The sequence below is a fragment of the Anopheles nili genome, chromosome 2 (genome assembly GCF_943737925.1).
Source record: "Anopheles nili chromosome 2, idAnoNiliSN_F5_01, whole genome shotgun sequence".
In the NCBI taxonomy this organism is placed as follows: Eukaryota; Metazoa; Arthropoda; class Insecta; order Diptera; family Culicidae; genus Anopheles; species Anopheles nili.
The window spans coordinates 37,986,625-37,997,929 of record NC_071291.1 but is presented as its reverse complement, the minus strand read 5'-3'; the positions used below and the strand labels follow the sequence as shown (position 1 = coordinate 37,997,929).

Sequence of the window (11,305 nt, the reverse complement as noted above, 5' to 3'; positions counted from 1 at the left end):
TGCGCTAGGATCCGGCTAGGATGGCGCGCGTCTCTGTGCGTGTATGCGTGGAAGGAAGTCGCCCCGGGACGAGTGGGTTGACGAGGGCGTTTTCGTAAATCTGTTTTACACCGAAAACAGACCACAGCTGCACGAGACCGAGCTCACACTAGTGCAGCGCTCACACACGCTTTGGTTGGCTTAGATCGGTTGTAGGGCCGAGGACGAATGGACTCAAACTGTGCCTTCCAGTGGGCTGGCGGCCGGCATATATACTCGCGGGCACCGGTGGCCCTACTACGCAGCGGAAACCGGCCCTTTCTGGCCGCCTGCCGTCCTGCTCACGCCTGTCTTGGCCGTGGCTCCGGTCCGTTGGCCCGTTCTATTCTGCTGCACCGGGTGCATCGCTGCGCTGGGTTGCATCGCGTGCATTGGACGAACGCGCGGTTCGCGTTCGCGCTCGAACGGTTTTTTCTCCCCGTCGTTGGGATAGCTGATAAGGGTGGGTGGAATTTCCACCGGTGGGTGGGCTTTCTTCGGCGGGCGGGCACGCACGATCGCAGGTTGCTGGCTTTGTCCGTGGCTGAGGAGGTTGAACAATTTCATGGCCAGCTGCGTCTTTCTGCGCCCTGTATCGATGACACTTTTACACGAATTTTGCACGGGGGTGGCCGATGGGGGTGGCTGATGAGGGTGGGTTGGCAGATGGGGGTGGACCAATCGGGCCGATCGATGCGACCCGACGTCTGGGTAGGGCTGGTCAGTTATTATTATGCGGCTCGTTGGGTTTTTCGAGAGCATTACCATAATGGAAAGTGCTAATTGGTGGTGCTTGCGGTGAGCTGGTGTAGGTTGCGCTTTTCACTTTCTTTTCTTTGCGTTGGCTCAAGATAAGGATAAGGTTCAGTCAGAGGTCCAGTCGCTGGGTGTACTTGAGCCGATGATGAACCAATTCCGCTGAAAGATCTCTCGAGGAACGCATCGAGTGCGAAAGGATTAACTTGTGGAACCGAATCTGTTTCCTGTCTGCTTGATCTGCCTGTATGACTTAAATAGCATCCTTCTCTCTGTCTCTCTCTCTCTCTGAAACACTTCGTCTGCTATCAACAGCCACAAAAGATCCAGCATATTTCTAAACGCTTCGCCTGTAAGCTCAAAACGACCCAGACGAGAGCCATTATTGCAAATTTTGTCATTTTGAAAAACGCTCCTCGCATCGAGAGCTGCCTGTGTTATAACTCCAGACTCCAGAACCTCGGGACAGGAAGCGAGCTCGTTCGCGGGTCCCGTTAGCGCTAATGTGCCTGCAGGAAAATCGTCACCGAGAACGGTTCTGTGCCTGTGCCTGCTAACCTAGAGCCGAACAACGTCGTGCAGATCCTGAACCGCTGCTGACGCAATCAGGGCCAATTGGTTGGCCTAACGGTGGAACCGGTCCTGGTCCCGATCGATTACTCCACAACCAGGTCGGGCATGATCGATCACTCCGGCGTTTCCCGTGGGTGATCGTGATCGGGTCATAACCGATCGGGATGGACGAAACCGAAAGTCCTTATTGCTCGTCCCACTCGAGAGAGTACCGTTCGCTTCCGGTCGGGGCTGAGCGATGTTTGTCTCCATCGGCCACTTCCTGGTGGCAATTTCCGCCGTAGCATAATCATTGCTAGTATGCCCACATGGTGGAAATTGAAATGCGATTCAATCTCGTACGCTCACGATGGCGATTGCTTTCCTTCCGATAGCGTTTTGGGTGCGTTTTTGCGTCACTTTGTGCAACTCAGGAAGCCTTGCGAGCGGATCAACACGATTCATCAACCGATGGTAGTTTTGTTTTTCCTTCCATCCTCCAAAGGGGCATTACACACTTTCCATTCCACCATCGCCAGTGGGTGCGCTTGATCGTTCTGTTCTATAAACTCCGCAAATCATAAGTTAATTAGACGTGCGTCCTCACGCCCAGCCGGTGGAGTCGGTCTTGCTTTTTTGCTGTGCAGTTTTTCCGACCCACGGGTGGGGGATCGAAACATGCGAATTTCTCATCGCTACACATTGCTCGGTATGCGGCCGAAGCTTTCCCCGTTTGGCTGCACACCAGCTGTTTCTGATGAGCCGAACCAAGGGCCAGTACATTGTGTGTGTGTGTGTGATCGAAGCTGGTGTGCGATGCACTTTTACCAGCAACATGCTACACTGTTGCGAAAAGCATGGTCGAGAAGACGGTCATCATTTGGAGTTTTTGGAGCCTCGTGTAATTGAGCTTGCAAAAGTCGATGAACAGCCGACTCATAGCATCCTGCAACATTTGGCACACCTCCCAGGCCGACATAATCTCTCAGAGCGCTTAAAAATACGGGCCTGGGAACACCCATGGCTCATGGGTAGTGATCGTTATAGCCGTTTTATGCGCCCGTTTATGCTCGGTTGTTTCACGCCCGTTGAGAATTCGTTTCGGCCGGCCACGAGCTTATGAGAGCGGAAAGGAAAGCAAACAACAGCGCTGTTGCGCCGATGTTTGGTGTAAAGTGATTCAATTACTGGGAAAACATCAGCGACGGGAGCTTAAAACCCAGCATCCAGTGCACAGGAGATAACGCCAGGCTCAAAAGGATCCAGCTTCCCGAAGGATAACAATCAGAAAAAGTGAGCTGAATCCGCTGCAGTTGATTTCAATTGAATGTTGTTTTGTTAAAACAAAACAGCGCAAGTCCATTTAATCCACCTCCCCGGGGTGTTCCGTTAGTGTTCGGTGCAGAATGCCATCAATCAGCGCGCACGTCCTGATGCAAAAAGCGGGCGCACGGCTCGGATTTGGCTTCGACTTTCGATGATGCACTCCACTAATCATCGGTGGAGGCTTGTTAATTGAATTTACATTTCCACTACCCGACGGCGGCGTGCGCGTGATTACATGGAAGGGTTGGCTGCACTCGCTGACACGGCGCACGGTCTGCAGGGCTACGCGGCTGCACGGTCCCTTGGCTAAATGGCAACGCTCTCGGATGCCGGGCGCAAATCGTGAATTTCTCTAAGGCTCAGTCGTAATGAGACGCTGGTGTGGTGTGGACCGTCGATGAGCGGATGCGAGTGGTCCTTGGCCGTGGATCCTGCTGGGCTGGTTGGGATGTTGATATTCGCTGCTGTGGGCAAGTGGCTGAATCGTTTTGGTTTCACGTGGCGATGCTGTGGTTGCATAATCGCATTCCTCGAAAGACGGTGAACTGAGAGAACTGCACCGAAGGTAATGATACCGACCAGTGGCCGTGTTCCCAACGCTTAGCGAGAGAGCTTTTCCGTCCATTCTGGTCGAGGTTGAATGGGTGGATGAATAGAGCTAAATTACTGGCTGAAGTCACAGCTGGTAATATGAATTGTAAATAGAATGTGATTGATTCGATTCAGTTCAAAATTCAAGCTTATCTCCATTGTGTGCTACTGCCTCGATGAACTGTAAAGATTATTGATATTAATACATATGTAGTGGAATTACGACCACGTTACTCGGGGTTTACACAGGCTTTGCACGAAAATTGCTCAATGCGCTTATAAACAGGAAATAATTATACTTCATAATGAGATAAACATCGCCTTAATCGACTCAATGTTTATTTGAATTATTTAAAAGGATAATCTAGTATTGCAGCATGAATGATGGCGCCTGAAACATCTGTTAGGTTTCATTATGCATTCAACAACCGCTTGCAAATGCATCCAGCGCTTTGGTGAGGGCTGTGCATGTAAAGTTCTTCTAACCATGTGGTCTGGTTCCCTGAGACCTCTTTTCCAAGCATCCCGAAAGTAAAATTACACCTCGCGTATCCGCAAAAGTGGAGTAACGAAAGTATTACTCGCTACGTCCTCGCGGAATGAACCCGAAACCGTGGCCTGAAATACTGACCCTATCCAACGGTGTCCAGCGCGTCTGCAACGGAACCACGCCGAACCTGTTTCGGGAAGTAAAACACATCAATTACATTTTTGTTACCGGTGTGCTCCTTGCATCGTACGTCCTCCTTGCTGAGTGGGAGCGAGCAAGAGCTTTCCTCGTCACCGTGAAGGATCTGCACCATTCGTCGATGGTGGCGTAAAACCAGTCCGTAAACCAGCGTCATAGCCGGGCTCGTGAGCTCCACATTGGACAGGGGTTGGAAAAACTGGAATTGCTACAAATACCGAGCTCATTCGTTCTCTGATTTCCGTCGTCAGACTGGGGAGTCATCGCCGTCATCGGGCAAAAGAGCGTCGATATTGAATACGAGGGAAACCCGGGAAATGGACTTGAGTGGGCAAGTTTCATTTGTAGCACATTTCACTTTCCAGCGGAATGAAGTAGCTCGTCCGCGTCCTAGCGGCCCTAAAGGATGCTGCGGTCAATTCGAAAAGGCAACCGTGGTGGTCCGCGTCCTGGTACGGAAACGCTGCCAAACGACCCATTGGGACAAGTGCTAGCAAGACTTAATGTAGAATGCCAGGCGGAATGATACATCTGGACCGGATGTCAGTTTACGCCAGCGGACTGCTTGAAAAACGTCGTAGCCCTAGAACTCTTCTGGGGGAAATTGATTTTAACGCGCGTTCCGGGTGTCCTTCGCTGATGGAATCAATTCAACGTACAAATGAGCGCTACTTATGAGTTTCAATATAGAGGCTTGTCTCAGTAGTCTCAGATGAAGAGGCAAACAAAGACACTATCATTTCTTTCCGACGCTCTAGATTGTAACAAAAAAAAAACTGTGAAAAACAAAATACTGATGTGGGGAAAAATCATCGAGAAAATTTTAAACTTTTCCTCAGAAGTACCATCGATTTTTCCGTTCAAGGTATTTACGTGCAAATGCTGGAAATTAGTATGTTATTTCTTCAAACTAAAATGTAGGTTGTAGCAGCGGTCGAAGTTCACAACAAACGAAAGAATGTTGTCAAAAGCAATGGAGAGAATTTGATTTCTGGTTTATTGTAGCGTTATACCGTCCATGATGCCCTTGAAAGTTAAGTGATTGTCGTTTGTCGTGCGCCTTTAACTGTGGGAAAAAGTACTTATGTTGGATGGGAAAACTCATCTCACTCTCCCGGATGTCGAAAGTTATCCAATGTCATATACTCAATAACATCAGCTATGACCTGCGAAACGTGGATGGGAAACCAGCAATTGCTCTTCCCTGGATACTAATAACGTCAAGCAAATGCGATGATTTGATTTACTCACGTACCAATGCAAGCTTCAGATCGTCCCAATTCATTTTCCGCTCGTCGTACTTCCAGGCAAACTGTGTGGCATATTTTAAACTTTAGCACAAGTCGTAACTTCGTCGTCCGCATCGGTTCATCCATGGCTGCATCTTTTCCCAGCCAGCGATGGAAACTTTCCTTAAGCGAAATCGCCCACATTTATGCACCACTAGCCAGTAAAAGTAATTTCCGTCCGTTTTCCCTGCTCGAGTTTCTTAGATTTTTTTCCCTGCTGCTTTCGTGCATCTGTTTCCACCGTTCATCTTGCGCAAGCTTTTGCTACAGCGAACCGGACCCTTCAGCGAAAAGCCCTGTCGCGGTGATGCAAAGTTTTTCCTTCGCGTGCCATAATCGGTCCACTGGTGGTATTGTACCGTTGCAGCTGTTGTGAGATGCAGCTTTTACCTCTGCTCTGCTGAATGGGATGAAAGATGATGCGCCTGGAAGGTATGCAATTGTGATGGTTTGTTGCGCTTAACGAACGTTTTTTGCTCTTCAGCTATGGTTTCAGCAAGATTCCAATTAGACCAATACTTTTATTTATAAATTACAATATCAATAAAAAAAGATTCTAGCAAGAGCTGGAGCAAGGCTTTCGCAAGGGCTAAACCATGATGCTTTACGTCCTACCGCACAAAAGATTAATAATGAAGAAAGAGTAAGGAAAAGAGAAAAAGTACAGTTGAAGCTACCTTCAACACGACTTCTTGAAACAACACGCTCAGAAACGAATTGTTTTAGTAAACGCTCTTATCCATTAACGCCGGGAAACAACATTGAGTGAAATAAAACAGAAGAATAAACATTTAGACGATGCGTCAATAACGTAGCGACGAAACCTGATTGAATGTGAGAGTGGGACGGTTTTATCAACCCTTGAGCCAATCGAAAACGAATGGATTGGGATTTATTCTGATAAATAGCTAAATCGCTTTATAGATGTTATCTTGTAAGTCATTGTTAGAGTCAGTAATAAATCTAGTAAACTGATCTTGCATAGTGGAATGTTTGCTATAAGAAAACACACAGTAATTGTATACGTTCATCCCGGTTTCTCTCTAATTTGGCGTTGTATTGACAACATCAATTGCAAAGATTCACATATAGTGAGTTTGCTACCAACGCATCAAATCTGAGAACTGGCACGGGAAATACGATATGGTTCAAGAGGAATTCATTGGAACGCAACTGTACGCCACTCTTGTGCGCCACTACCGGCAGCGCATCGGAAAATGCTCTCCAATATTCACAACATAGTTTGAACAAACTCGTACAAACGTTCGCACACGATGCGGAAAAATTGTAATCAACCGTATCCCGTTTGACAGCCACGGTGCAGCTCGGTCGAAGTGCAATTGCAGCTGCAGTGCACTGTTCGGTTGAAAATAAGCACCAGTTGGGTCACAAGTCGATTCGGCCGAAAAACGAAGCATGCATAGCGCGGGAAGGGAAAACCCCATTTCCCCCCACACACACACACACACGCGCGCGCGCATCACACAGGCGTGGTTTCAACTTTCCGGTCGCGGGAAACCTGGAACCCTGGAAAGCGCCCATCACGAGGTCGCTCGCGTTCGCTCTACTTTCTCGCGAGCTGTTGACGCCGACCCACAGGCAAATCATCTGTGAATTTGAGTTGTTCGTTCACGTGGAAAAAAAGGCCCGAAGTGGTGCAATCATGCGACCAAAGGGAGTCTGTAATTCTGCGTATCGAGCGACATGAACCGTCATGAACAGAGGGCGAAATTCCCTGGTCGCATGCCGGGTGGTGAAAAGTCGGAAAATGGGTCCCACTGGGTGGTGGGTCGGGGTAGATTTTCTCATAATTGAATGCGTGAGTGAACGTGACATGCACATGCTAGCATGCACACACAGAGAGAAGAAGTCGAGCGTGTTGGAAATAGTTTGAGCTTTTATTTCTTCGTCCTTTTCACATTTCCATCTGATCGGTCCGGGTATTCGGCCGCGTTCGTACGGGAGGACTGGAAAACTGCCGCGAAAAGTGTGGCTTCGATCGGTGGCGCGTACGCCAGAAGCAACCATCAAGGGCTTGGGAAGCAATATAGTACAAAAGCACGAGATCGAGATCGAGTTAAAAAGCATACAGAGACAGTGCACGCGTGCATGCGGCCAAGAGATCGATGTAGACGAAAACTTAGAGTGAGAGAGAGAGAGAGAGAGCGAGAGAGTGAGAGAGACTGAGAGGGAGTGATAAGGGAGACTAGCGCGAGATGAAGGAAGACAGCTTCAGACCGTGACCTTGACCGTGACCTAACAATCGGACGTAAACAAAATCACCCTCGCTTGACGCTAAATAAATTAAATAAATAATGTTCACGATGACGCTGATGGTGATGGTGGTGGTGCTGGTGGTGGTTTGGTGTGAGGAGCATCTGTCAGTGTGTGTGTGTGTCCCTGGGTGCTCACGGTTTCTGGCCGCTGTAGGCGATATCCTGAGCATCCTGGATCGAGCGACCCCAGCCGCCATGGCCAGAGCTGGCGCTGTATCCTCCGACATCGCCACCACCACCGTACGAACCGCCAAGCGAGTAGGCATCACCATGGCTCGACGTGTGGCTGGTGGAGTGGTGCGGGTGGGCAACCACCTCGTACGTAACATGCTTCTCCTGCGACAGCAGTTTCTTCAGCCCAATGATGGCAGAAAGGACGAGCGCGATCTTGCCGATGAGCAGAGCCTTGCCCGCGATCAACGCGATCGCGCCAAGCAGAAGTGGCAACAACGCGGCCGCCTTCAATGCCACGGCCAACAGCAGCGGGCCCAGGATTTTAGCGGCCTTCTTCTTCTTGCCACGAGCCTCCGCACCGGTGGCGGAACCGTCCTGCTTTTCCTCCGGCTCGTCAGCACCGTCGGCGGCGAGCAGATTCTCAGACACGTCCTCAAGCGCACGGCCAGTGGATGCGACCGCATTCACGATATCAGCGCCCTTCAGATCGACCTTGATGGTGTGGGTGGCCAGGAAAGACTGGACACGGGACAGCAGCAGCTGCTCGAGCGATTCGTCACCGGTAAGGGACCGCGGTGCACCCTCGGTTTCCGGTGCACCGGGCGTCTTCACAACCGTCACGCCATCGGTAAGTGCGAACACGCTGCGCTTGGCTACGACGCGATCGATGAAGCTGAACAGCTTGTACTTGACGCAGGACACGGAATCGGACGACAAGCACTCCTTGTAGATGCTGCTAACCAGGTCACCTTCACCGGCTCCGATGGCGTTCCGGGACGCTCGGCCAGCTTCCTCGGCCGGAAGTGCCGTGGCTACGGCCAGGACCACGCACAGGGCCACGCCGGCTACCTTGTAGGCGAAGGCCATCGCTGCTGGATGGATCGGGAATGGACGGGCGCACTACGCTTGCACACAAACAAACAAAAGAAAAACGGACACACTAGTGGCACGGACCACGGGAAAGCTCGGGAAAACTCGGGAAAACTCGGGCGGACGATCTCGACCGTGATGCGGATACGGCGGGTCTGTTGCTCTTCGGGACGACGCGCGCTCAATTTATATAGACGTACGTACGCATGTGATACCTGTTTGCGACCGCCGGAAGAAACCGAATATTACCGACCCCCTTTTTTTGCCCGCCCCGTTGCCATCTCACTCACGTCCCCGACTCCTGAGGCTCGCGAGTTCGATCTCCAGCCCCGGACAAGGGGTTCGTCGCTTTCAACTCTTTCGTTTGAGCGTTCTTTCTCCATCCTTTCTCCGCCGATTGAGCTTGCGAGGGGCATCTCTCGTTCACGCGTATGCACTTTCCTTCTAACTTGCGCATACTCTGTCTCTCTCTCTCTCTCTCTCTCTCTCGCTCACACACTCTTTCTCGCTTGCGTGATAGGGGTTGTAGCACCCGGTGGAAACGCTCACTCGATTACAGTTCATTCCCGGGCGCCCATCCCACACACCCATTCCATCCCACCCTCGGTTGGCGTCGGTCAATCCACACATCCCCCACACAACTCCCCTAATCCACCCCCTAAGCGGGCTTTAGGAAGGGAGAGGGCATCGTTTTTCCCAGCCAACCCAGTCCCACCCCGGGGCAAAGCTGGCGCGCGCGAGGAACTTTCATTCATCTGCATCTGGTTTGCGTTTCCGTGGCAGGCAGATCGGTTAGCTTTGCTATCTCGCTTTCCCATCGCTGGGTGAGACCGCTTCTAATGCCTGGCATGCGTCGTTCTCTTTTCTGTACAAGCTTTTTCTTGGCTCGCTTGGAACGTTATTTTCCACCGGGTGCCATCTCGATTTTCCACCGAACCGATGTCCTTTCGTTGACACTGTTTACATCCAACTCAACTCTCGTCGGGGATGCACTTCCGGAACACTGGGAGAGTGATTGTAGTGATGCACAAAACTGGCCAATTAGACGCTCCTGCAGGCGGGCGAATGAAATAAGAGAATGTCCTGTTTATTTTAATTAGCACGCGGACGGCAGTCCGTTCAGTTTGGTCCTTTATTCAAGTGCAATTAAAACGTTCTAAACGAGTTAAACGAAACTGATGAGCTGCCCACCGAGCACAGACATGGGTTTGAGTGGTTTGAAAGAGAAAACCTCACCAAAAAACAACAACAATAGCAAAACAACGGATTAACATTAATCCTTCAGAACGGCTAGCACGTTGCTGCCAGCATCCGCGCTACAGGATTAGCCTCGACACGAAAAATACGCTCCAGTCCATCATGCAACCAATTATGCTTCGTTGAAGCGCGGGAGCATTAAAAAATATGCTCGTAAATAAATTAAACCACGTCTGGGATGGGCTCTCCGTCCGTATTTTAAGGCTCGCTCCATTCCCCCGGCGCGAGAAAAAGGGCAAAAAGAGCGCGACCGAAAGCGACGCCAAGGGATTACCAGAGGAGTTCTAATTACCGTCCAGCGCGGGACTCCATTCGCCCGGAAGGCCGCGGGCGAACCCCGGAGATTAGACCGTCCATGGCGGGCTTCGGAGGGTTTATAGAAGAAAACAACGCGCCTCCGAGGATTTTTGGTTGGAGCGTTTGCGTCGGGAATTTAAAGCAACATTCCGGTCCGTTTGGTTGGAATGCGATAAGATTCGGGTGGTTGGTTGGCTCGCGTGCTGACCCTTCGTTGAAGGGCGGATGGCAGGAAAAAAAAAGAGATAAAGATGCGCTGGAAAGCTCTCTACCAGCCCCCAACATGGAAAACACAATGCTGGTGTTTGTTCTCGTGCTGCTGCTTCACCTGGTGGAGGAAATTCGAGGAATGTTCTCCACAAAAATGGCTCTTATCTCGCGCGGTCGGTGGTGCAGCTCGAGAATGATGAATCACCTGCTGGCAAGGGCTGGCCAAAATGGCCACCGGATGGGTGCCGCTCTGGTGATTCCTCATAAATCATATGCAAAAGTCAAGCTACAGCCAGTGCACCCGGTTTCGTCGCTAGAATCCTTTCCGGCCATTACACACGGTGGCACAGAGGCAGATGGCTGCTCATCGCTCTTGTTTCGCGCGGTTGTCTGAAGTCGCCGAAAGATTGATAGCTGCGATCCTAATCGTGGCACGAACGTGACAGCGTGAACGAGAGCGTACGAAAAACCCCGCACTCGAACCGTTCGTGAACATTTCCACCGAGATGGGCGTCTCTTGTCTAGCATTACGAGACCCAAATTAACATGTCGACTTATCTTCGCTCATCCTCCGAGCCTCCGTGGGCTGGAAAGAGAAAGTTGTTTTTAACCACCGTTCGGCCATGAAGTGCGTAATTTTCCGCATTTTACTATGTCATCACTTCATTAGACGTGCGTACCGACGGCGTATCGAGTCAAAGGACCGTCAGGAAAGTGCGCGGCCGAATTCGAGTGAAGGGCTTTCTTCCGGCCACTCGTTCAAACGGCACGGCGTGCGATCTTCCGAGAGAACTGCTCCGTTCAAAGGCTCGCTTTTATCGTGCGCCCATCTTAAGCCCGCCACCATTACGGGGACACTGTAAGCGGCTCCCAGCGGGTTCTGTCGGAATTTAATAACAGACCAAACGTGGTCCCGCGTCCTCGTGTCCATGCGTAAGTGGACTTGGCCGGGACAAAACGATCCCCGAAAGAAAGCACCACCGGACGCTAAATCGAGTGCG

At 50.8% G+C, this 11,305-nt stretch overlaps 1 protein-coding gene across 1 annotated transcript; it reads right to left on the bottom strand.

Annotated features, from left to right (window-relative positions):
• Positions 1 to 7,162: 7,162 nt before the first annotated feature.
• Positions 7,163 to 8,537, bottom strand: LOC128731317 (uncharacterized). The gene has a single exon (XM_053824426.1). It carries the CDS (start codon positions 8,535 to 8,537, stop codon positions 7,629 to 7,631), a length of 909 nt encoding a protein of 302 aa, XP_053680401.1. The 3' UTR covers positions 7,163 to 7,628.
• Positions 8,538 to 11,305: the final 2,768 nt, after the last annotated feature.

Coding starts and splice junctions, on each gene's coding strand:
- LOC128731317 (XM_053824426.1), bottom strand. CDS start 8,537: ATGGCCTTCGCCTACAAGGTAGCCGGCGTGGCCCTGTGCGTGGTCCTG.